This window comes from Lacerta agilis, chromosome 10 (genome assembly GCF_009819535.1).
Source record: "Lacerta agilis isolate rLacAgi1 chromosome 10, rLacAgi1.pri, whole genome shotgun sequence".
Taxonomy (NCBI): domain Eukaryota; kingdom Metazoa; phylum Chordata; class Lepidosauria; order Squamata; family Lacertidae; genus Lacerta; species Lacerta agilis.
Window position 1 is genome coordinate 68,964,138 of NC_046321.1, and position 26,440 is coordinate 68,990,577.

General features: G+C 43.4%; 1 protein-coding gene across 1 annotated transcript in view; it reads left to right on the top strand.

Annotated features, from left to right (window-relative positions):
* FRMD4A (FERM domain containing 4A) overlaps positions 1-26,440 on the top strand; it is a 404,157-nt gene that overhangs the window by 369,870 nt on the left and 7,847 nt on the right. Inside the window, 7 exon segments of the mRNA XM_033162332.1 lie at positions 8,474-8,607; positions 14,470-14,533; positions 14,536-14,591; positions 19,295-19,523; positions 21,950-22,006; positions 22,666-22,903; positions 24,631-24,795. Coding sequence (XP_033018223.1) covers positions 8,474-8,607; positions 14,470-14,533; positions 14,536-14,591; positions 19,295-19,523; positions 21,950-22,006; positions 22,666-22,903; positions 24,631-24,795 — 943 coding nt within the window.

Here is a 26,440-nt window from a genome sequence, read left to right on the forward strand (position 1 = left end):
CAGCAAATCCTTTGAATTTCATCCTTGCATAGTTTCAAAATACACACTGTTCCTACCTTGGAAAAGTTTGGCAAAGAATTACACTTCCATAGTACATTAGCAGAGTGGTACCTGCATTTTTTTAAAAAATCATTTGCTGGAATAGCAGTGGCTGCAGAGCTTCTGATTTGGCCGGGGGGGGGCGGGTTGTTTATTTGTTAAGCTTCACCGTCCCCCACCCTGGACTCTTTAAATTAGATAAGTGAAGCCCAGGAAATACTCAGTGTGTCCATGTGGAATTCCTGCGCTTGTGGGCAACATTCCTGCATTTATAAAAGTTACATACCAGTTGTAGTGTTCCTTTTTTACGTGATTGTATTAACTTTGTGTCCTTGGGCAGAACTTGGCATGATGATGGCTGAGTGTCTTCAGACCTGCATTGCTGCCCAACCCCTAATGCAACTGGGTGGGGAGCTTTAAAGTGGTGCAGCAGGGAGTTGGAGAGAGACAATGAACCTTTCCTCTTTTTGCTACCTTCTGCCCTGTAACTCCTCTCCTAAAGTCATCATCTCCTAGCAGCGTTTATTTCCAGGTAGGGCAGGAGTAGGAGATCGTGACACGGTACCAAGTTTGTCCTATGAGATGGTTTCCCCCCCCCAACTTAGCCCACCTTGCCCACACCTGGCAGCATATGTGGCTGGATCAGCTTCCCAACTGAGTTTTCTGACTGTGCAGCCAATCCCTGCCAAAAGCAGAGCTGAACTCACTGCCCATAAGCTTATGACTGGTGAGTTCAGAAGCCTGCAGGATTTGCTGTGTGACTGAGTTCCCTCTGGGAACTGCTGGATCAGTGGCATGACTCAGTTCCCCATGGTGGACTGCGCAAGAGACTTGGGTGGGTGTACGGGACTGACAGGTAGGTTATCCTGCCCACCTTCCAAAATGAGCCCATGGGGCTGGGGGCAGAATCAGATAATGACCTGATCCACCTGGCCAAAAAGCTTCCTTATTCCTGAGCTATCTGGGGAGAGTGTTTGCAGAGGGGAAAGCAGTGAGTGGTAGAAAGTTCAGCACTCACCCACAGACTGCCACTTAGGTGTTTGAAATCACCCAACCCTTTAGGCCACAATTGGTGCATTGAAATTGAAGGCCTGTTGCTATCATGACTCATTCTGCCCTGACATTGGCTAATGCCAGAGCTTAAAGTGCTGACTTTGTCATCTGACCCTGGCTTTCGCTTTGTGGGGTCATGGGTAGACGTGCTGGGTATTTTTAGGGCTGTTGTGCTCCCCAGAATTTAATGGCTTGATCAACAGAACGAAGGCGCCAAAAGTGATTGTTTGGCTGTCTGCATTGAGCATACACACTAGTGAAATGTAAGAGCCAAATTGCCTTCTGAACTTCAGTTCAACAAAGACCCACATTTAAAGAGAAATGCCTGCAACTGCAAATGGCATATGTATTGTAAAATTAATCAAATGGTTGACTTTGTGATGTGTTTGAGATTAGTTTTTTCCTGTGGAAAGGTGGCATACAAAGAAAGTGAGGGTGGTGGTGTACATCTCCAGCTGTGTGTCCCACCATGAAATACAACAGGGGAAATCTGATACATTTGAATAATGCCACTTTCAAGTTTAAACCCAGTAAAATAAACTCATACGCTCCATTCGAAAATGGTGGCTCTGTGTGTGTGCACTTCCATTTAAACTTGGGTGCTTTTGTGCATGGTTTTATAAGATAATTAATTTCTGAACTGGCTCTTAACTGGCTGGCTTTGCACATTGCAGCATACAGGGAAGAAGTGCCAAGTGACCAGTGCTTTCTGCAAGCGTGGTTTCTTCTATAGCATGGTGGAGAGAGATGGTTGTTCTCTCCTCTGCAAATGATGCTGGTGCTTCAGATGCAAGCCCCTCCCCCCCCCATGATGGTGGGAAATTGAAAGAGGATTCACTTCAGTTTTTCAGCATAGTTTACCCACTTGAACAGAGTAACATCTTCCGCTGCATTTTGTTCAGTTCATTCAGCTGTGTGAGTGTGGCTGGGTAGACACATTCCTTGTATTTGCCAGAATGAGCAGAGTGTGTTTTATTGGTGAACCTGGCAGTCCTTCTTACTGACCTAGATTTTACTGATGACAACATCCCAGATCAGCAAAATGCTGGGTAGAACAAAATGCTTAGTAATTAACACTACCAAAAAAAGTTTACTTCCTTTAGTATTTAAGGAACACTAGGGGGAAAAAATACCCTATGATTTGAAAGCCGCTATTGGGGGGAAACTCTAATGCTTGAGAAGCGAATTGGGCCAAAATTCTGCACAAGAGCAAGGAGCCCTTTTGTCTGGAAGAAACACATCTATCTGCCCACTCACCTGGGTGCAGTCCTTACAGAAGCCCCCTTTCGGGGAGGAGGCATAGCTAGCTGTCCTGGTATTATTTGCAAATACAACTGCTACTCACTGGCTATGCTCTTTGGGGCACCATTTTTTTAAAAAAAATCTCCCATAAAGAAAGCTATTCTATGCTGCGTTCCACAGTGAAGTGCAATAAATATGGAAAGTCTTAAGTTACATGTATTGCAGCTTTTTTATTCTTTGTTTTTACTCATGTACACACACGCACAACTCTTTAGTGTGATCCCTGTGTTAACATCCATGCCTCCTCCAGGAAGGACCCAATTACCCCAGGTGCACATGCAGTCTGTTGCTTAAGGTGTGTTCCTATAATGTTCAGCTTTATGAGGAGAAGACCTGATACAATGCTTTTTATCTCTCCCTGTATCTGACAGTTTGCTCTCGTAGTCTACTAGTTCTTTTCTCCGTTGGGTGGTCTGTGTAGGCCAACTCCAGTGTTACTTGTTTACTTTTTAAATATACAACCAGTAGTAATCTTAATCAGGAGAAGGGGCTGGGGTGACAAATGACCAAAAGAATAATTCCAGTTACAGGTGGGTAGCCGTGTTGGTCTGCCATAGTCGAAACAAAATAGGAAACAAAATAGGAAATTCTTTCCAGTAGCACCTTAGAGACCAACTGAGTTTGTTCTTGGTATGAGCTTTCGTGTGCATGCACACTTCTTCAGATACACTGAAACAGAAGTCACCAGATGAGATTGATGGACTTCCATTTCATGCGGCTCAATGCGGCTCATCTTGAGCTCATACCAAGAACAAACTCAGTTGGTCTCTAAGGTGCTACTGGAAAGAATTTCCTATTTTGTTTCCTATTTTGTTTCAAAAGAATAATAACAGCCTTCATGTCTTCAGGAGGCAAAAATACAAACCTACAAAAAGGGATGAACTTTGAGCTTTGTAAGTGTACAAAAATTGGAACTAAATAACTTGGCATTTTGGGGGGGGTGTTGTTGTTGTTCCAAAAGGAAAGTAAGGCAAAGCCAAAACATGAAACAGGAAAGTTGGGGTATGAAAGAGACTGTCACAATGTTTTCCCATTCTTTTTTCTCTCAGGATAGGTCACCCTTTCTATATTTATATCTTGCAAATTTGCAAGAGCTTCTCAGTCATTGTTCATTCTCTCTAGATACACAGATTGTATCAATTCATGACTACAATAAGACATTGTTACTGAGACAGCATTAATTCTCTCCAAAACAATGCAGGCTCTTGGCAGGGGTATTTCTGTGCTGGTGATTCCAGTAAGAAATGGAGTGGCAGTCCATGCTCTTCACAGTTCGACTTCCCTTACCTCTTAGCTTTGTTGTTGCCATTTTTTGCATTAAGTTTAGCCGTAAAGGTAAAGGGGCCCCTGACCATTAGGTCCAGTCGCGGACGACTCTGGGGTTGCAGCGCTCATCTCGCGTTACTGGCCGAGGGAGCCGTCATACAGCTTCCGGGTCATGTGGCCAGCATGACTAAGCCGCTTCTGATGAACCAGAGCAGCGCACGGAAACGCCGTTTACCTTCCCGCCAGAGCGGTACTTATTTATCTACTTGCACTTTGATGTGCTTTCGAACTGCTAGGTTGGCAGGAGCTGGGACCGAGCAAGGGGAGCTCACCCCATTGCGGGGATTCAAACCGCCAAACTTCTGATCAGCAAGCCCTAGGCTCTGTGGTTTAACCCACAGCACCACCCGCGTCCCTTACTTTAATCCATTCTCAGAAGCCAGCCTTTCCAAGCTGAGCACTGAAAGAAAAACCACTGATAATTTCCTATAACTCTATAATTGAATTCTTGAGTTACTTCTCAGTCGTGAACGCCCTGTGGAATGCCCTCTCTAAAGATGTCAAGGAAATAAACAACTATCTTTTTTAGAAGACATCTGAAGTTTGGGAAGGTTTTAAAGGACTGGTGTTTTTATTATGTTTTTAGATAATGTTGTAAGCTGCCGAGAGTGTCTGGGTAAACCCAGCCAGATGGGCACGATATAAATAATAAAATTATTGTTGTCATTATTATTACTCCCTCCATTGCCTTTTTTCACAGGAGCACACTCCTGGTTTCTTCTTTTGATTTTTGCAGGTTAGCTACAAGAGGTCTATTTGCTTCCTTCTTAAGCAACAGGGATCTTGGACAATTCCTCCTCAAACTCACCTGGCTTATCTTTACCAAACAATAGCTTATTCCCTTAAATTTTATTCTCTGCATTAGGCTCAAAGAGGGCTGCACTACATGCTAGTTCACCAGCCCCATTGCCTTGCTTTAGGGGTCCTGTTGCCTGCCAGCTCCATCTGCCAGCAAGGAAGGACGTGGCTCAGGCCCCATCTGCACCAAACATGGAAGGCTTCCCCCACAGACTGCTGGGAAGTGTAGTTTGTTAAGGGTGCTGAGAATTGTTAAGACACAGAGCTACGATTCCCAGAGATGCTTCCCAGGGAACGTTGGGAACGACTCTTTGTAGCTATTAAAGAACTTCATGGTGGAAGCGCATGCCAGCTTCCATTTTGACATGTTTTAAGCCTTCAGATGGGTCTTTCCTCCTCAGCAATAACTAGTGGGCGGTCTTTTCCCGTCACCACATCTTAGACATGCGCTTCCTGTTGCTCTCCTCTGGAAGCATTTCAGTTGATGAATAGCAAACTTGTCCCGTCACCAAGGCGGCAGACCAGCAAAAAGAAGCTAATGAAGAACATTCACCTCGCAGGATATTTCTATGCGTATCCTGTGCTGAGTAATTCCAGATGGGGGATAAGCCGTTATCTTGGCTGCTTGCTGTGGAGGATATCCTATTTGTTCCTCACTGCTGAGAGATAGTGGCTGCTTGTGGTCACTTTCTGTTGTTTGCTGACATCCTGAGGCAGTGAATCATGCCTGGCTTCTGGCAGGAGGGGACACACCATGCACCTTCCATCCCCATCTGGGCTGCTTGGAGAATGTTCCGGATGGCCAGCTTTTGGCTGAGAGACTGACCCTGGCAGCCAGGCTGATGAACGCAGCATGAATAACAGCTGTATTAGGATATTCATTGTTTATGGCATTAGGCGTGTGGGTTATAAACAAGAAGAATAACTGCATCAAAGAGATTGCACATCTGGACCCCAGTGATGTCATCTGGCGGCTGCTGCTGGGGGGGGGGTCCCCCTCCTCACCGCCCCCTGTTTGGGCATTCGTTCAATCTGCTGGTTTCCTCTAACAGTATTCCTCAGAGGAATGCTTGTTTCACCTGCTGCCTAAGCCTGTTCTCCTCCTTCCGCCGTGCGTTTCCTTCCTCTCAGGATTGCTTCACGCAGACTTGTATTGGAAAAGAACTGCATGCATCCCAATGTGTGAATAGCAGTATGGCTCTTATTCAGGCAAGCTTCTTGGATGTAGCTATTTTTTCCTGGCTTCTGTCCTGTCTCTCATCCATATAAGATAAGATTATTCTCTTCGCACAACACTGGAATGGTTTATTCCGCTATATTGTTATAGAACCGTGGTTCCCAATTAGTTAATTGCTGAGGACCCCCTTTTTTTCAAAAGCCAAGCCGTGGACCCCCTACTTTTGAAAATTTTGATAGCTGTATGGTAGTTAACTGTGCAAAGCAATTTTTTGAAGAAAATATGGGGTAGCCCCTAATAAGCAAAAGATTTTAGGTATATTAAAAAAAAAACAGACTAGGACTGAGTGATATCTGGTTTTGAACATCATGATATATCAGCAGCTAAACATTGCGATATTCCGATATATCACAATGTTTGAAATTGGAGATCAGGAGTGGGGATGAGAGCAGTGTTTGAAACTGAGATATGAAAGCTAAATGGCACCTTAAACCTAGGTTATGGATGCCACAATGGAGTGTCTAGGCGTGCTTTTTATAACAAGAATACAAAGCTGAAAATGAATGAACTGCAGCTAAAATCGTATGTTCATTTTTCACATGGTCTAGTCTTCATCCAAAGACTGCAATGCCATGCTTCCCCTGCCCACCCCCTTAATAATCTTAAGAGGGTCTTGTTTCTAGTCTTCAGAGAGTGGCTGGAAGTGGGGAGGCAAAAAAAGGTCCTCCTTTCCTTCCACTCTGCAGTTTTAATCTGAAATCTTAGGCGCAGTACTGCAGCCAGAGCTCAAAAACTCATTCATTAATGAAATTCCCTGTCGCAGAATGTGCCTGGAATAATGGGAGTTTCAAACGCTGGATGAGGGAAGGAGCAGTCACAAAGATTGGATGGGTGGGGGAGGAGAGGAAGCAGAGTCACCTCCACAGCATGGATTGTGTGGGAGGGTATGGAGGTGCATCAAGCCATTGTCAGCGGGGCAGTCAGCAAAGATGTACGCCAGGGGAAGGGGAAGATAGTGCCACCACAGTGCCTTGAAGTAAGGGTGATCAGCTGACCTGTTCTCCCTCAGCATGAGGGAAGGCAGCTCAGATCAGCAGCGTTATCAGCTGAGATCATTGTGTGCGATGTCAGCGGTGCCTTGAAACCAGCTGCTCTCCCTTGCGCAAGGAGCAACATATTGCTGTGTGTTGCCGGGTCAAAATCATTCTCATGGTGTGATTTCAAAACCAATTTTGGCCAATATATTGAAGAATTGCACAGTGCTAAAACAGACAATAAAATTTGTGATACTGCCATGAAAAAAGGACAAAAAATAGTTCGGAGGAGGCAAGGGATGGGGCTGCGGACCCCCGGGGTGCATTCTGTGGACCTCTAATTGGGAACCACTGATGTAGATCGTGATGGAAGTGGTTGTTTTGCTGCCATTTGATATGATCAGTAGCATCAGGCAGTAAAACATCTCTTGGATTTTATCCTTCAGATTTCACATTTAACTATTCTTATTTAAAAATGGCAGACTGGCATAAGAGAGAAGAGTTGCAGGATGGAATGCTTTCCTACAAATATACTCCCAGGGCCCAGAAAACAAGTGTATCAAGAAGCAAGCTTCAACCTGACATTGCTCTGCGGTGCTAGTTTTCTATATGCGGGGAGTGTGGTTTTTAAATAAGGAAATAAGCAAACATGCAATCTCTCACCTGCAACCTGAAGTGTAAAACTTTGCTCTGTGCTTCAGTATCAAGCTGGAATATACTTTTGGACTGGGGGTTTGAAGTGATAGTGATATCACGTACTCATGAAAAAAAGTTCCACTGACCAGGTTACAGAATTTGGTTGATGTCAAATGGGAATTCCCACAAGGAATCTCCCTTGTCAGGAAGCTCTAAAAGGAAGTTCCTCTAAAAACTTAGTCATAATGAGGAAACAAGCACCTTTTGAATGTGGAAGATGAAGGACACAGAGGTTACACAAATTGTAATAGCAGAACCACAAGAGGATGGCACTTCCTGCTCAGTCCACTTGGCGTGGAGGTCTATTTCACACGGTGTCATTCATGCACAAAGGAGCTCTCAACAGGGAGGCAACCTGGTGCAAATAGCTCTTCTTGCGGCAAGCATTGGCCAATTGTTGCAACCAGAACCTCTGTCAAAAGGCTTGATGAGAGGGGAATCGTAGACTCATGGAAGGGTATCTAGTCCAGTCCCCCTGCAATGCAAGAATCTCAACTAAAGCCTCATGACAGAGGGCCCATCCAACAGTTAGTTGCTTGCACAGTATTGCTCGTTTCATGCCATATTGATGCCACATAATCGCCAGAGTTACTGGAGCCCACATGCAATTTCCAAGCAGCTGATGCAATGGGATAGCCAGGACTATGACCCAGACCATGTCTGTGGATGAGGTATATGTGAGCAGCAGATGGCGAGGTGGTATGCGAGACACATAGGGAGAGCGTGGATAATGCAAGCTGCCTGCAGGGGGGAGTCATCACGAGAAACGCCAGGAAATGTGCTAGTGATCTTTTGCGAGATGCTCATGCCTGAGATTGTCTCTCAGCTTCGCAAACTTCTACTGTAGAAGGAAATGTTAAGAATGACATGATCTTAACAACTCATGTTTGTTGGAATGAATTTAAATATCATTTGTGCTTCAGGTGTATAGCCTCCTCCTGTTAGTATAAGCATAAAGAATGTGTTGTGAACAAACACAGGTCCTTTTTGAGAAAGTCCACAGGCACCACAAGTCAGCTGCCCTCATGCTATCATTGTTTATTGACAGGTTCCCAAGAGTCAGATAGCTCTCAGTCTGCCAAGAAAGACATGCTGGCTGCCTTGAAGTCCAGGCAAGAAGCTCTGGAGGAGACACTTCGCCAGCGCCTGGAAGAGCTAAAGAAGCTCTGTCTCCGAGAAGCGGTAGGCCATATAGATTTCTATAAACCTTGGAAACCCCTTTGTTGCTTCTGATGTGCAGCAAAGCATAGAGTGTGTAGAAGGGTGGCATCTTACAAAGTCTCTGCTTTGCAAAGCGCAAGGCATTGTAATCCCTTAAACACCCACAATTCTCACAGAAGTTGGTGAAAGATCCAAATGTTTAGCAGAAATTCAGATACACCTGCCTTTGACATTTCAATTTTTACAAATGTGTTGTGAGTATTGCAAGTGGAAAACAAAATGAAATTTCATATCTCAATTTTGCAATTTCCAATGCAAAGCTTAGGCAAAATTTCATTTCAACAACTTGTCCCTAACATGGCCCAACTTGTTTCTCCTCTAAATCACAGCTCCTTTCCAACAGTTCTATCCTGATTTGATAGCTAGGATTTAGTTACACATTACAGGACAGCATTCATCTTTTGTGATTTCCCACCCATTGCCAGTTTCCGTAACAGATTAACTATTCAGAGCATCTGGATAATTGCCATGCTCAAGTGTCCTGTGAACATTGCTGTTTCCCTTCGCAAGTACATGCGCGAAGTGTTACAGGCTTCAAATTTCTGTTCACATGGATATCATAAGATGCCCTGAGAATTAACACTAAGGGGTACGATATTAGATTTCCACATGTAGAGAGCCTTTAAGTTTAACATTATCTTTCAACCATGAAAGTAGAGAACCACTGTTTGGGACCATGATTATTTGAGACTAAATAGATACAAGTGGGACCTACAAAAAATGTAGAGTGGTCCTGATCAAGATGACAGCATTCGAAATTTGGCAGGTGCTAGGCTCATTTTGCCCCTGGCTATCAGCCACTTGCGACCAAGTGAAGATGCCCAGGTGCTAGAAGGCGCCTGACATCTCCACCACCTGGAGGTGCATGCCTGGCGATCATTGGATATTGACTGTTTTCACACACTAAAACCACATCCTGTAGAATTCTATCCATTATATTTTATCTGCACAGTCAGAATGAATTTCAGGAACCCAAAAGCCGTCTTGAAAAATAAAACTTTCAAGCTGTCTGGCCCAAAAACGCCAACTAGGCATTCTGTTTTGGTGACTGTAACCCTGATTTTAGGAGCCATTTGGTGCCTAACTTCTACATCTGAGTTTCTAAGACTGCTCCAGGAGTCAAGTCAGCAGACATGTGGAAAACAGCTTGGTTTTAATTTTGTATTCCTATTTCCGATTCACTGCTTTAAAATACTTTGTACTGTATTCAGGTAATCCAAATTTAGCTTCAAAATGGACTGAATTCTGTGACTTATATGAATTATGCAAATGTATGCAACTTGTATATCTCCTGTATTTTGCATTATTCATTTTTGTTTTGGTAATCATGAGGAAGAGCAAGGAGCTATGCAAAAACTCCTTCCTAATCACTAGAAATCTTGTTCAGCTACTATTTTCTGAGATTCCACCACGCATTGCGTATACACTGTAAAGTACCTTTGCAGCCGTGAGATCTAGAAACTTGCCCTTTTCAACTGGAAGCTGATATTCTTTGGAAGCTGAACTATGCATCCAGCACAATGCTCCGGCTTTTTTCTGCACTTCTGTAAAAGTTAGCATTCTAGTCATTTCTCGAAACTGTTACCTAACCCTGCAAAAGGTCAAGTAACTGGGAAACACTTTTCAACGAAGAGTGTAAGAGAAAATAGCTGAGCTGCTGAAACTTACTTGGTCATTTCTTTTTTTGTGTAAGAAGCAAAACTTGACTTTGGTAGTTTGCCTACGTGAGTAAGGTTTATGAGGTCAGGTTAGGGCGCACATGTCCATGCCTAAAAGGTTTTGCTCAAATCATCTGTATAACGTTTAAGCCAATTCAATCATCACCCTTCAGTTTTATTCTAAATTTCTCTCTCCAGGCTCCCATGAATCACTGTTTGTTTATTTTCCTGTGGGAGTTGCTGTCATATAATGAGACTGGTAGACTGAGAGAAGGAAATGAATTGAAACCCTTGGGGGTGGCCAAACTAAGTTTGCCCCTAACCATTTGCAACAGTGGCATCAAATTTCTGCAGGCTTTGGTTACTTAATAGTCCATCTTAAATTACAGGAGCCAGGCTGCTAATGCACTTTTTGTTTTATGGGGCAAGTTTAGTAGCCCAGATTGCTGTCCTTTCTTTAAAAAAAACAGCAGGCTTGTTGAAAGTCTTGCATACCTAAATTGTTTGGCTTCGTGTTTTTTTTAAACTGGAGGCTGCCCAATTTGAAAGAGGGTTCAAAGGTATTTGGTTGTTTGGGTGATTTATGTGCACACAGACTGGTGCTGATCTACGTTCATCTTTTGCTTTAGGAAATGTATCTTAACAGTGATTTTATGACAACCAAAGATTCATGGCTGATCTTTTTTAAAAACATATTCAAAATAGCAGTTACACTGAGATACTATAATATTTCTATCAATCTGATAGGTTATTATTTGGTTATAAGCAAGACGCTAGATAGAGCAAAGAAGTTTGATTGAAACTCCCAAATCATTGTATTCATGTTTCTTCATAGACACAGCCATTTTATCGGTGCTGGGATTACTAGCCCTTTGGGGTCCACAGGACAATTGCAAAATGGAAAATCTGTTCTGGGCATCACACTCACTGCAACCTGTTCTGTTGGCTACAGTAGAAGGCTTCTTTTAAGCCAATTTTCAACAGGTGAAGAGGAAGCCTTTTGGAGGCATGTGTGTTTGTGGACATGATGTTGGTGACCCCTGTATTAATAGAATAAGAACAGCTCTGTATGCTTGCATATATGAAACTATGCCAGAGATGTAGAAATTGGTAATATCTCTTATTCCAAACCCTGACATTCTAGATACTCCTTATCAGTAGAGCTGTTACTTAAATAAATAAGTTTGTGAATTTTAATTCACAAATAAATGTGAATTTTAACTGATACAATTTTCATGTGAATAACAATAGTTCTGAAGCAGAAATTATTTGTTTTTTAAAATGTGAGCAATCCCATTATTACCTTTAAAAATAACACCATGCAACTGTTCTTTTTGCAACTGGGATTTCATATAAAATGTTTTGCATCACATTTGTAGAGTCCATGTTGCTTTTGGGGCTGATGCCCTTTTCCAGTTGGTGTGAATACTTTGGGCTGCTTTCCTAAACAGCAAGAACGTGGCGAGAGGGAATGAGGAAAGCCAGTGTAAATGCCAAACTGGGAGCAGCAGAGCTAGAAAAGCCTGTAGCTGATCCTAACATCACAATGATGGCAGAGTGACACTTTCACCCAGTGCCGGAGCTGGGGGGGGGCACGGCTAACCAGGTTTTTTGCCCCAGGTGAAGCCTCCAGAGCGCAAATGCTCATGGGGGGTTGCCAAACTGGGTCTTTGACCCAAGTGAAATAAAGCCTAGTTTTGCCCCTGCTGTCACTTGACTTGGCAGCGCCGGGTATCACACTGCAGAGCCAGGAAGCACCATCTTGAAAGTGGCACTCCTCATATCACACAAGGTGGAGCGGCTCTTCTAAGATTATGCCTTTTACATTTGGTTTCATAAGGACTTATATTTTTTCAGGGGTGGGGGGATTTTTAAAAAATCTGTGCTGATTTAATTGGAAGCAGATTTTATTTGTATTTTATTTGTTTATTTAAACAGTGTATATACTGCTTAACACCATAGTCTCTAAGCAGTGTATATAGGGTTAAAAAGATACAATAAATACGTTAAAACTTGCCATATTTAATCAAACATTTGACTTGATTGTGCATCAGCTTCTAGAGCAGGCATGCCCAACCTGCGGCCCTCCAGATGTTTTGGCCTACAACTCCCATGATCCCTAGCTAACATGACCAGTGGTAAGGGGTGATGGGAATTGTAGTCCAAAACATCTGGAGGGCCGCAGGTTGGGCATGCCTGTTCTAGAGGCTGTGTCTGCTGGGCTGACATGTAAAACTGCCCTTAGAAAGTGGACATAAACAATTCAAGGCCTCCCAGCAGTTCATTGTGTGCTTAAATTAAGCATCAAAAGAACCAGGCTCTTCTTTCCCAGTGACCTGAAAAAAGGAGAAAAGCTCCACTGAGAATCAGGGTCAGGGCAGCAAGCAGGAGGTTGTCTGGAGCTTCACTTGCCTGGATAGTTTTTGCAGAAGGCTGGGGATTTTGTGCCCAGTGGAATCTCTCCATGCTAGTGTTGCAGCCAATGCACAACATTATCCGTCCTTGGCACAGAGCCCTTTCCCTGCTGCAGTGCCATTCATGTCTCTCTCTCTCTCTAGTCAGCTACGTGCCTTTGCTCTTCACACAGCAAACAACCAACAATGTTTGTGCTAAAGGTAATGCCAATTACCTTTTTAAGAAAGTTGTTAACGTTATGCCCAAATGGCCTATGGTTTCTGAAATGTGAAGGATCCACCTTGTTATTTTAGACTAATCTGTCCAAATGACTCTTTCATTCCACCATGGAATAATTTGGTAGTAGGATCAAAATTGCACATAAATAAATAAAAAGCATCACTGAAACTTTGATAAAAATGATATTTCAGCAGATAATATGAAGCAACTATTGTTTTACTGCCATGTTCAATATATCAAAGGATGTCATCTAGAGGAGGAGAAAGGTTGTTTTCTGCTGCGTGCCCAGAGAAGCCGGAACAAACGGGGCAATGGATTCAACTAGAACTACAAACGAAAGAATATTCCACCCTAAAACATTAGGAAGAACGTCCTTCTGACAGTGAGAGCTGTTCGACAGTGGAATTCGCTGCCCAAGGAGTGTTGTGAAGTCTCCTTCTTTGGATGTCTTAAGCGGAGGCTTGGCAGCCATCTGTCAGGAATGCTTTGATGTGTTTCCTGCTTGGCAGGGGGTTGGACTAGGGTGGCCCTGGTGGTCTCTTCCAACTATAGGATTCTAGGATTCTATTACTACAAAATGTTTGTTTAGAGCAGGGGTGGGAGGGGCCAGATTATTAGCTCCCCCTACCCCCTGTGGGCCAAGTTTGGCAGGTGGGTAGATCCACCCACCTGTCAATCACCTGATGTCACAGTCATGTCACAGTCACCTGATGGAACCTGTTCAGGCATGCAGAGTTTGAAATCACAATGGTGCCGGGAAAAGGCACAGCCTGCAATAGCGGAATGCTGTGAAACTAATCTTTGGAGCTGTGAAACCAGGTGTACAGTGCTCTGCCAGTCCAACAGTTTAAACTCTCTGGTGTCGTAGAAATTGTTACAGATGATGACCATAGTAAAAATCAGTGTCTGTCCTTGCTTTACACAATCTCCTGCCCAAGGAATGTTCGCTCTGAATTTAAACAAAGGATCGGGTGCCATAAGAAAGAGAGGATGAGGCACAGGGCAAGAAGGGTGAAGTCGGTGCAATGATGCACTCTTAGGAGGCTTGTTTGTATTGAGAGTGATGACTAAGAAGTTAAGCTAATACCTCACAGAAGGAGAGGTTTTGAGGCAGGGACATTGGCAGAAGAGAGGTGAGACTTGTAGGAGTTCTGTGTAGTTCTAGAGACAGCATCATGGCTTCTTCAATGAAGTAATCTCAGAAAGCTTGACAGATTATTAACCAAAAAGTAACTTTTACTTTCCAGTTTCGCATTCTCTTCTGGTCACAGATGACAAAGCATGTGGCTCAACTACCATTCCTAAGAAGATCTTTCACAAAACAGAAGTTCTAAGTGAATAAACACACCCAGATAGAATACCAATCGACTGTGTGTCCTTCAACCAGAAAAAAATGCAATATTGGCTATTTAAAGATAAATTATTATTTAAAGATAAAATTTGTGGAATGCTATTGCTCGTCTAGATAAAATCCACTTGGTGCATGTGCACAACACACAGCTGACTTCTAATGTTTTATATACATTTGCAGGAGCTTACAGGAAAATTGCCAAGAGAATATCCCCTTGACCCAGGGGAAGAGCCCCCAATTGTGCGTAGAGAATAGGTACTTCCTTTAAACTGGATGAACAGAAAATACTGCCAAAAGGAGAGGTGAGGATTGCTTTCAGATTCTGACTTTCTGTTTCTTTGTTGCACTATTAAATTAAAACACCAGCATTCAGCCTGTGCCAGGATCTGGAAAGATAGACTGAGTAAATCACTTATTAGAATTATCCTCCCTTTGTGCTCTTTAAATTTGATACTAACTTGTTGAATAGATTTGTGGTCTTTTTATGATGGGGCATTCCTGATATTTTGTTGTCTTGATATTCCTAAGGCACATTATGGCTGTGAAAGATTATGAGTTAATTGCTTTTTGGATAGTGACATTTGGAGCAATAGCTCTTTTTCATGTTTGGGCTGATGTGTGGTAATTTAATGATTTGCCCAGTCCTATCCACACTTAACCCTAATTTGACTTGTGGAACAGACAGAACCACCTTCTTGATAGGGGTGGGGCAATGTTTCACATGAACACAGCAACTTGGGTCTCCCTGGTCAAAGCCCAACATTCTGTCCACCACACTAATTAGCATATAAATGAAGAGAAAGTACTTGTCTAGACTAGTGACTTGGAAAGGCCATGCATTCTGTTGAAACAGGATGTCCCTATCGTGTGCCAAGAGGAATTTTCCAGTGAATGACACTGGTTAGACATGCTCTTTCATAGAAAATAACTCAGATAATTGTACATTGTGGTGACTTGTTTAGTCTTCATTAGGAGAGATTTCAAAAGTTAATTTACTACAGCAAAACAGTGATTTGGGTTAATGAACTTTTCCTCAATAGTATGAGGCAGACACTTTGGCACAACTGGTTTACATATTTCCAAGCTGGTTTTATTGTCATGGCTGTCTCTGAAGAACCTGCCACAGGGAGTACAGCAGAGCCACTGGGCAGGTGCTTCTGCGACCCCCCCCCCCACAACCCCATCACTGAAAACTTGGGAGTTATAGTTTTGGGAACATTCCAAGACCCTAGTGTCTGAATATATTTTTTAGTGTTCCTACATTCAGCTAAGCCTTTTTTAAACAGACATTTCCCAGCGTGGCGAGCTGTGCTTTTTTCTTTCCTAACTAGGGCATGGAAAGCAAGGTTGTATCTAGGGATGCACCAATCCATCTAGTGTCATTTTCATATGTGTTTATTCAGAAGTCTGCTCTGTCCATGAAACCCACACAACATCCATTTTCAAACACATTAGGGTATGTTTTTTTTGAGCCAAGAACTGCACCACTAAATTAAACGAAGTGTGAAATCTGAAGGATAACTGAGTTCTGGTCCAGAAGGTGAGTGTCAGGTCAGTTTGTATCAGAATTTGCAAAGAATGAGCACCTCAAATATCTATAACTAGTGCTTTAAACCTGTTAAATTAACGGGCGCTAGAACATATGTGGTGAAACTTTTTTAAAAACAGACTGCTTGCCCGCCACCACTTGTAACGGCCGCTGCCGCTTAGAAGTACGTCCATGCGAGCGCACACCCGCCGCTTCAACAGCTTCGCCCAGCCGCCTGAAGTCTCTGTGCTCCAAGTCCCAATGGCTGTCCGTGGGGCACATGCGCAGTAGCGCAATCCCACGGACACAGGGACTGGACTTGCACTTTATTAGTGTAGATTGTGCCTCATGCCTTTTGATTGTAAGGACCACTCATTACATGTTTAGGTGTATTCCTAGGTAATTTTAAATGTTCCATGTGAAACTGTAAAGTAATACTATGACAAATGCATGTGCCATCTTGGTATACTTGTCAGGAATGCAAATCCTGTTGTATGCACAGCCTGCAGCAAAGTGAGCTGATACTTTCCCTCTTCTTGATGTGGTAACAGCCCTAACAGATGATCCACATGTGAACGTGGCAGGCTTGGTCGATAAGACTGTGCCATTAAAAAATCATACATCAAATGCATTCTTTTTTAACAGTGCCTTTCATCTGCTGCCTTCACTGGCTGTTGTGGGAGATTTTCTGTAGTGAGGCGGCAGATCAGGATCTGAGTCTTAAAATATATTGTGTTGAATACACATTTAATAAATTCAATGTTGACAGAGCTTATGAAAGCTTCAAAGCAAAAACTCCTTAAAAAAAACCCACACATACACAACAGCCATTCAGTCTGTAGCATTGTGAGAACTGTAGCTATGGATTTAAACTGGTGGTGATTCATCACTGACAGCAAAGGAGATTTTTAAGCCAACATGTCGAGAATGAATACTTAAGAGAGAAATACTGTCTTGAAGAGAGATTAGTTCACAGCAGTGTGGCTTCGTCAGTGACTGTGGCACTGATTGACAGAGGTAGGCGATCTCTCTCCATAGAGCATATGATATCTAGTTCCCAGCGTTTCCTTGTGCTGGCTAGGGGGATGGGAGATGTGGTCCAAAACATCTGGAGGGCACAAGTTGAAGAAGGCTGCTTTAGAACTAGAACTTGGTTCTTAACCGTTAGGGCCATCAGGGGCAGGTGTACCCTCCTCCTCCTCAAAAGACACACTTTTAATTAATCCAGTAAAAGTGAAAATTCACCACTGGAGGAAAAGGTGAGGTGCTGCTCTTGGGACCCAGTTGCAGCAAGGGCAATGCTGTTCCTACATTGTGTGGCCTCATTGACCCAGGTGCCAGAGAGCACACATACTCTCTGCACTCAGGGGGAGCTGTGCAATAAACAGGACTTTCTTAGACCATCTGCTGACATGATGATGAGCATTTTGCTAGCTGCAATATATATTTCGTTCAAAGAATCATGCCATGCCTCTTGCTCTCTGAATGAACCCCAGAATTGCTTGCCACAGGTTATGCCATTCAGTGCAAAGCGTATGCAACTGAACACAAAACTATTAGCTTAATCTCTATGGTGCAACAACCACGGGAGATGCTGGAGGAATGTCATGTTAAAGCCCCCTCCCCAACTCTCTGGTGTTTCTACTGGAGCCTGGGGAAAAGAGTCTCCCCAAAGTGTAGGTGCCACCATCTCTCGGGGTGAGGTTTTTCCTTGCCTGGGCCAAACAGAATGTGGTGCTGAGGCAGCCAAGAGAGATGGCGGAGGAACAAGGTGTTAAAGCTCCTCTCCTCAGCTCTCTGGTGCCCCTGCAGCAGCTGCTAGACAGACAGACAGACAGACAGACAGACAGACAGACAGACAGACAGATAGATAGATATAAGCCTTCAGTTAATAAAAGGCAGTTTAGATTCTTCTGATGGAAACCTCAATTGTATATCAAATAGATTAAGAAAATAATAAAATAGACCACTAGATTCATTCTTCTGTGGGTAAGGGACAAAAATGCTGCAGGAAGAAACTGAACTTTTGCAAAACATGGAAGGACTATCTATTGACGGTTTTAATTCCTAGCCTCTAACAGATGATTTAGTGCCTTCCTCCCAGCGCTCAGGGATAGAAACTTGTTTTTAAAAGACTCTCTGCATGCCATCATCTCCATGAGATTCCATGTTTGTGTGGGTACATGAAACACATATATGATTTTACAGTGTAACTTGCCCTTCTGACTGGTTGTGAGTTGTCGTCAAATATTTACTGTGGTGTTCGGCACCCATACTAGCTCTCTCTGTGTGTGTTATTCATGTGAAGGTCAACTGTGTGTTCCCTGGGGAGCAAGGCCTACTCTGCATCTGCTTCCTAAAGTAACTGCACATTGTGCACAATTGTCTGTAAGGCAACAGCAACCCACAAGGTGTTGCTGATGTATAGGGGCTACTGTATATGGAATCAGGACTTCCAGATGTGCAGGTGTCCTGATTACCCAGAGCCCCAACACATGCACAGGAACTTGCCCATTGGGTTTTCGTACAGAAAATCATGTGCATGTGCTCCCAAGTAAAAGTGCAGCTCACTTCTCAGTTAACACACAATTGTCTTACTACACAACTTTGAATTAGCAAATTCCATGGAACAAAGACCCAGGAATGTCAAGTTTGTAATGCTGTGATTTCCAAGGTCCAATTTATACATTATCAGATTGGTGCAGCCATTTCTCTGTGGTTTGATTCTGCACCACTTTGGTAGAATTCTCTGAGGAATCATGTGAGTGGTTGAAGGGGAATGTTCCTTACCATGCCAAATGGATGTCGTCCCATTCTCCCCCCCCCCCCCCAGTTCATTGTAGTGACAAGATAGGACGTTCATAACTACTTTTCATTACTTATTTGTGGTGTTGGCATCCGTCTGTCCTGGGAGACAATGGAGGTGTGTGCCTTTGGGGGTGAAGTCAACTGTTGGAAGGTTGCAGCGCCTTCTGTGGCTGTAGAGGCCAATATGGGAGAGACATGTTTTGTTGCAGGTGGGGCAGATGAAGGCATCCGGTTGTGCTGTTGCAGATGCACCAGGGCGTTTCTTCTCTCTGTGCTCCTCCCAGCGGTCATTCCTCCTCTGGTCATTGCTATGGATGTACAATCTGACTGACTTATTTTGTGTAATACTACTAAAATCCTCAAGACTGAGCAACATGAACTGAAGTTGTTTTAGTAGTGCCATTGCGGTATGTAACATTGAAGAAAGCTGTTGCTTTGTAAAGCTTCCCAGTATACACCAGCCAGACTTGCCAGTGATCAGATGTACTGTTAGTAAGCTGCTACACTTTGCACCTACAGAAGCATAGTCAGTCCTCTTGGCTGGTCTCTGTGGGAGCAGTGTGGTGGACCAGGAGGGCATTTGGCCTGACCCAGCAAGGTTCTTCTTCTGTTCTTACATGCTACATGGCTAAGGCACTGACAGCCACAAGCCTCTTTCTTGTTGGACAGGAAGCTGAACTGGAACGCTTGGAGAGAGAATTTGCCATTCAGTCACAAATCACGGAAGCTGCCCGACGCCTAGCCAGCGACCCAAATGTCAGCAAGAAGCTGAAGAAACAAAGGAAAACCTCATACCTGAATGCACTGAAGAAACTTCAGGAGATTGAAAATGCCATCAACGAGTACCGTATCAAATCTGGAAAGAAGCCAACACAAAGAGCCTCCTTGATCATAGATGGTAAACAGAACCCAAACTTTATGATACTCTGATCTTTCTTCCTGGTGATCATTTGGGGGGCGGGTGGGTTGCTCGGGAGATTACAATGCTTCTCAAGGAACTGATGAGGAAGTGGGGTTTTGGAAGGATTATACAAATATTTCCAGAAGCTTCCTAACCTCAACTTCCCATGAAACTTCAGCACTTTGATAGGTGAGTGCCAGGCAGATCAGTCGGCTCTTAATGCCACACCTGCTTCCATATCTGAAGTTGTGTCTTCAGAGCCTTTTCACAGACAAATTGCAGTTAATGGATACTGTTAAGAAATGTGTGAGCAGGTTAGAAGGAAAGTGGTAAATGACATTGGAACGTAAGCAAGGATGCAGTGCTATGTGCATTGGGGCAGGGGCAAAGTCCCCACTTTGCACCAGCCCTCTGTTCAGTCTGAACGCACAATGGCTTAAAGTCGGGTAGGGGCAGCAGCATGCATGCAAGCCCCCTCCATGCCCCCCATGCTGCACCACCTTCACTTCAGAGGCTTTCTAAGTGCATTTAGCTGAGCCTGCTTAAGTACCTTATTTTCTCAAATGTAATGTGCACCTTTTTTGGACAAATTACATCACAAAAATTAGGGTGTGCATTAGATTCACGTAAATACAGTGGTAATAAGTAATTGCATCCTTGCAATAAGTAATCCTGATGGGGCAGGATTCCAGATCATGTGAGACATCTTCTAAACTAAATGCACTTCATTAAAAGCCCCCTTCAGATCTTCTTGCTCAACCCAAGAAAATTGAGTTGGAATGACCACACCTACCATACTAGGTGTGCATGCCTCTGTTTCTCCTTACTTTTAGTCTTCATGTGCTGAAGCTAAACACTGCTTCGAGGCTAAAGTGTTAAACAGTGGGAAAACTGATGAAATAAATAAATAAAAGGGCTGGTGTTGGGATCTGATCTAGTTGGTTCTTTCCAGAGAAGGGATTGGCTGGTGGTGGTGAAAAGGGCAAATTTCACATTAGTGATTATACTCAGGTCCTGTTATACAAATGCTCATTATATGAAAATTCACTTATCCAAACATGAGGAATTTGTACCAAAACCTCACTATACACACCGCAGATTCAGATATCCAAGCAGCCAACCCTTGTGCAGTACTGTAAACAAGCAGCTGTAAAGAAGCCTTACTTTTTGTGTTTTACTGTACACACCAGAAACCATGGTGGAAAGGAGAGAGAGAAATCAGACAAATAAGAGAATATTTTTTCCTTCCTTGTTTGCCTTCTGCAAGGTTTCAGAGGATTTTCTCATCATTTTAGGGTCAAAATTCTGTAGTTCAGAACACATTAGAAAATTTCCCATAGGGATCAAAGGAAATCATCAACTCATGATGTAAACACATTTTGTTCAGGTAGCGGGACCTGCATGTATTTAGAATGATCATAGTGCCTTTATATCAGCCACTGGTGCAATCACACTTGGAATACTGTGTGCCGTTTGTATCCCATCTTAAAAAGGATATAATAGAGCTGGGAAAGGTGTATAACAAGGAAATCAAAATTTTCCTTATGAAGACACACAACAGCAATTGGGACTTCTTAGCTAGGAAACAGCTGAATTCTGAAGTCATGAATAGCAGGAAAGTGGAGAGAGAGCACAATGTCTCCCTCACTCATAATGCTAGATTAACTCAGAATCACACAGAAAAATGGGAGGACAGTCCACTTAGGACAAAATAAATGCATGGAATTAGCTGCTACAAGATGTGGCAATGGTCACTTTCTATAGCTTCTAAAAGGGGCAGATTATTAAGGGCTGCATAGCAACAAAAGGGAACATTTCAAGGGCAGTATTCCTCAGGTGGCTCTGTGGTCTAAACCACAGAGCCTAGGGCTTGCCGATCGGAAGGTCGGCGGTTCAAATCCCCGCGATGGGGTGAGCTCCCATTGTTCGGTCCCAGCTCCTGCCCACCTAGCAGTTCCAAAGCACATCAAGTGCAAGTAGATAAATGGGTACTGCTCCGGCGAGAAGGTAAATGACATTTCCGTGCACCGCTCTGGTTTGCCAGAAGCGGCTTAGTCATGCTGGCCACATGACCCAGAAGCTGTCTGCGGACAAACACCAGCTCCCTCGGCCTATAAAGCGAGATGAGCACCGCAACCCCAGAGTCATCCGTGACTGGACCTAATGGTCAGGGGTACCTTTACCTTTTATTCCTCTGAATATCGGTTGCTGCCAGATATGTACGAGCCAAATAGTGAAGGCTGCTGATCCTTACCTGCTCTGCTTGTGAGGTCCATGGAAGCATATTAATGGGAAACGCATGCCGGACCAGAAGAGCTGTTCTTACAGTCTGACATGAGTGGATTACTGCTGTGGAAATCATGCTGGGCTTCACCACACCATGGAGCTACACAGTAACCCTCGTATGTGTTTTCACTTCACAGATGGAAATATTGCCAGTGAGGATAGTTCGCTCTCGGACGCTCTCGTTCTGGAGGATGGTATGTACAACATTCCTTGCAATATATTGTATTTTATGTCTCTGCCGGGAAAAAAACAAGCCTGTGTTGTGTCAAAGGAGTTGGGGCAGAATCCTGTCGAAGCTCAATACTTGTCATTGGTTTTAGTGGGAGAAATTTAAAGTACACCTATCTCTGCCTTAACATCCATGGGACTTAAATGTACAGTCATACCTTGAGTTGCGTATGCTCCATGTTGCATACGTTCGTCTTACGGACCTCCACAACACGGAAGTCCTCCCTGGAGCGCGCACAACGCACGGGTGCGCAGAAGAACTTCTGGTTTTTTGGGGTGGTGGTGTTCGTGTTAAGCACGCCCATGTTACGTGGTGCTTTACTGTTTTCTAGGCTTACATTTAATTGTGGTTTTAAATTACTCTGTTTCATTTTTTATATAAGCTGCTTTGAGCACAGTAAAGTAGTATGGCATCTGTATTTTAGTTATGCATAGGATTTATACACATATACCTAAGAAAATGCCTTAAAAATGAACATACATTCTACCTCTTTACACCTGTATCAACCTTTTTAACTGTAAGCTCCTTGAGGCATGGCCCTTTCATCTTCTAAAAGGCCATTGAAAAAACAAAAAACAAAATAGTGTTCCTGTCCTTTAGATTTCCTCTTTTTTCCCATTTCAGAAGACACTCAGGTTACCAGCACGATATCCCCTTTACAGTCCCCTCACAAAGGACTCCCTCCCCGTCCCCCGTTGCATAATAGACCAGCTCCTCCGCAGTCCCTGGAGGGACTCAGGCAGGTGCACTATCAGAAGAAGGACTATGACAAGTCCCCCCTCAAGCCCAAGATGTGGAGCGAGTCATCCTTGGATGAACCCTATGAGAAGGTCAAGAAGCGCTCTTCACACAGCCATTCCAGGTAAGTCATAACGGAGACAGCCACTTCCTTATCATGAAGCACCCATTTATAAAAGGGGGGGGGGAACCAAGGCTTTGTAAGCAAATTTCGTGGATGTGCAGTGGGATACTTAGACTCATAGAACTGCAGAGTTGGAAGGGACCCCACATGCCCAGAAGTTTCTTCAACAGTCCCAAAAGCCAAAGAAGTTAGTCACTGCAAAGTAGTACATTCGTACCCTGGAAATTGAACAGAATCCATTCCGGAAGTCCGTTCAACTTCCAAACTGTTCCGAAACCAAAGCACGGCTTCTGATTGGCTGCAGGAAGCTCCTGCAGCCAATCAGAAGCCGCTGAAGCCCCGCTGGACATTCAGCTTCCAAAAATAGTTCGCAAACAGAGCAGTCACTTCCGGATTTGCAGCGTTCAGGAACCAAAACATTCGAGAACCAAGCTGTTTGAAAACCAAAGTACGACTGTAGTCATTAATAAACAGCAGCTTGCTTCTTCAGCTGTGGAAGTAGCTCTGATGAAGACAGCTGAGGAAACTGCACCTCAATGCAAAACATAGTTGATTTGGCTAATGCCTCTGTATCTCCATGATGGAAGGTGCTCAATTCAAGGTGCTTATGCTTAATGTTTAAAGCCATAAACAACCCCAGGCTCCAGATACCCGGAAGACTTGCCTGCAGGCCCTCTTGGGTGTTTACATTGGCGGAGGGGCCATCTTGGTTGCCGTGGCCCAAGAGCTTTCCAAACTGTGTGTCAAACGCTCCTCCCAGGGCTGGAAAAGGGTTAGTTTAACCTCTGGTTTGCTAGTAAAACTGAATTGCTGTGTTGTGAAATGATAGATGTTTCAAAGGTGTGTGAGCAACATGAATAGTTTGGAAAGCTCTGCTTTAAGCTGTGGAGCCCTCTTCCTTCATTTTGCAACTTTACCCTGGCTTTTTGACACTTGAGGTGTGCATTTTTAGGACCCACCTTATTTCTGTGATTGCAAGTTGTTTTAAACTGTTTTTAATGCTGTGATTTAATTGTTATAAGCCACCATGGGAGCTTAAAGGGAAGGGCAGGTAAATTAATAATAATGGCCGCCAATCCCAAATAGCAAAACAAAAATATCACTCCCTGAATACATATTTACAGCTGCTGAGGCAACACAATGCAGCAACAACAGCATGGGCCTGGTAGCCTCCAGATGTTGTGGGATTACAACACCTGTCATCCCTGCTCATTGGTCAGGCTGGCTGAAGCCTATGGGAGCTGGATCCTGACAACATCTATAGGGCACCAGGTTGGAGAAGTCGGTCTGAGAAGTCGGTCTAAGCGGCAATTGTTGCAATAAGAAGTTGGGCAATGGGATCCTCTCTGTGTCTTTCAGCACTTGCTGTGCTTTATTTGGCAGTATCTGAACCTTGGCTTATTGTTGTTCGAAAAAGGAGCAACGCAGAGTAATTTAGCAGAGAATTAGTGTAGTAATGTCTAAAAGCATGAACAGTGAGCCCAGAATTCCCTTGAGTGAATTGCATTTTTGCCAGCCTCTAGATGACGTTAGGCAACCTACTATCACTCCCCCAGCTGTAAGAATAGTCACACTGGGCTGCTGAAATGGCGCCTGTAAAGTCTCCTGGACTTAAGAAATGAGAATTGTCGTTGTAGCCAAAAACGCTTATGGTTTTCTCATATGCCCATGTAATAAAGCTGCATAAAGAAGGCTGCCCTGATCGCTATGTTTCCTTTTGTGTGCAGCAGTCACAAGCGGCTTCCCAGCACTGGGAGCTGTGCAGAGGGTGGAGGGAGTAACTCCCTACAGAACAGCCCCATCAGGAATCTGCCCCATTGGAACTCCCAGTCCAGCATGCCAACAACTCCAGACCTACGGGTACGCAGTCCACATTATGTGCATTCCACTAGGTAAGTTCTTGCAGTCCAAGAGTTCCTCAGCTTCTCTTCTCCCACCACCTACCAAATGTTAAACATGGAGCCTGGAATTCCTAAAGCCTGCTTAAATTTCATTAGGGTGCTCAAGAGTTGCTCTGAATTGGATTGTGCTCCCAGACCTCAGTTCTGTTTAAGCTAAAACAAAGATTCTGATATTTTGGGGAGGGATAGGAGCCTTTTAGCTAAATCAAGTTTGAAAAATAGATTAAAATTATGTTCTTGAAATCCCTTCACGCCCCAAAAAGTTGCATACAGTATGCCCGCAACTTACGTGCATTTAATTTGTGCACATTCAACTTTACGTGCATAGCAGTAAAGAAATAAAGGGGGAAATGACTTTAGCAATCCCATCTGCCATTGAAGCGAATGTTTTGATTATAAGCTGTTTTGGCTATATATAGTTAGTTAGTTAGTTAGTTAGTTAGTTAGTTAGTTAGTTAGTTTAAAATTTTACAATCAATTATCCAACAACCAACAAAAAAACAAGATTCCAAAGAATCTCCTGAAATTCCCTCCTCCCCTTTGTGAGTCCTTTCGTTAACCATTTCCTCCTACATCTTTGATAATAATCGAAATCTTTTTCGTTAAACTACAAGTGTTATTCCAATCCTACTGATGATTTTAGTTGTTTACAATGGTTTTTAAGATAAATTATGTATTTTCCCCATTCCTTATTTAAATTTTGGTCTTCCTGATTTCTGATTCTTCCAGTTATTTTTGCTGTTTTGGCGATTTTGGCTTTAGGCACGATTTCCGGAACTTATCCCCCACATAAGTTGAACAGCTGTTTTACCTGAGCACAGGTGTTCTATATGTGTTCAGTTGGAACTGGCAGTGGGCAAAGGTCAAAAAAAAATGTATCACATAGCAGAAAACTGTTACCCCAGTTGTTTTCACATGATGCCATTTTGCGAGTTCTAGAAAACATTTGGTCATGGAATCCAGCCCAACAATGTTGGAAGCAATGTGATTATTTGTTTACAAAAACAAGGAAGCAATATCTGGGTGGATGGTTTGTGTGTGTTTATTAGGCAAATCACATCTGCACTCAGCTATGATGCTTCTTGGGTGACCTTGGGCCTGTTAGTATCTCTTACAGAATGTACAAGGGGAAGCATATGAGTGAGATATAAGTGTAATACATAAATAAAATGTTATTAGGTAGGATTTTGAAGGGTGTTCAGCACCAGGTGCTTCAGGGCATGTGGACTGGCAGACCTAAATGGAATCTTAAATTTTTCACTCATTAAATTTAGGTGGATGTGTTATTTTCCCTCTCCAAATGGGAGAATTCATAGAAATAGATGAGTTTTAAATTTATTGGTGCTTCCCATTTTGTCCAATATAGAGCTTTCACACCTCTCCACCTTAGGGACTTACACTAACGGTATCTCGTTGGGAATCTGACTCATTTCTCTCCCCTGCCGTCACCATGTAAGAAGCTGTTAGCCTGGACTTACAGAGGTGTCATTATTGGCTGGCTGTGATGCTTAATGCAGGCTTTCCCATACTTTCTGAATTCTGAATTCTGCCAGCTTATGGTGACCAGTGGCATCTTTACATTGTCAGGCCTGGACTCCATTGTATTTTCTTCAGATATTATGCAAACATACTATGG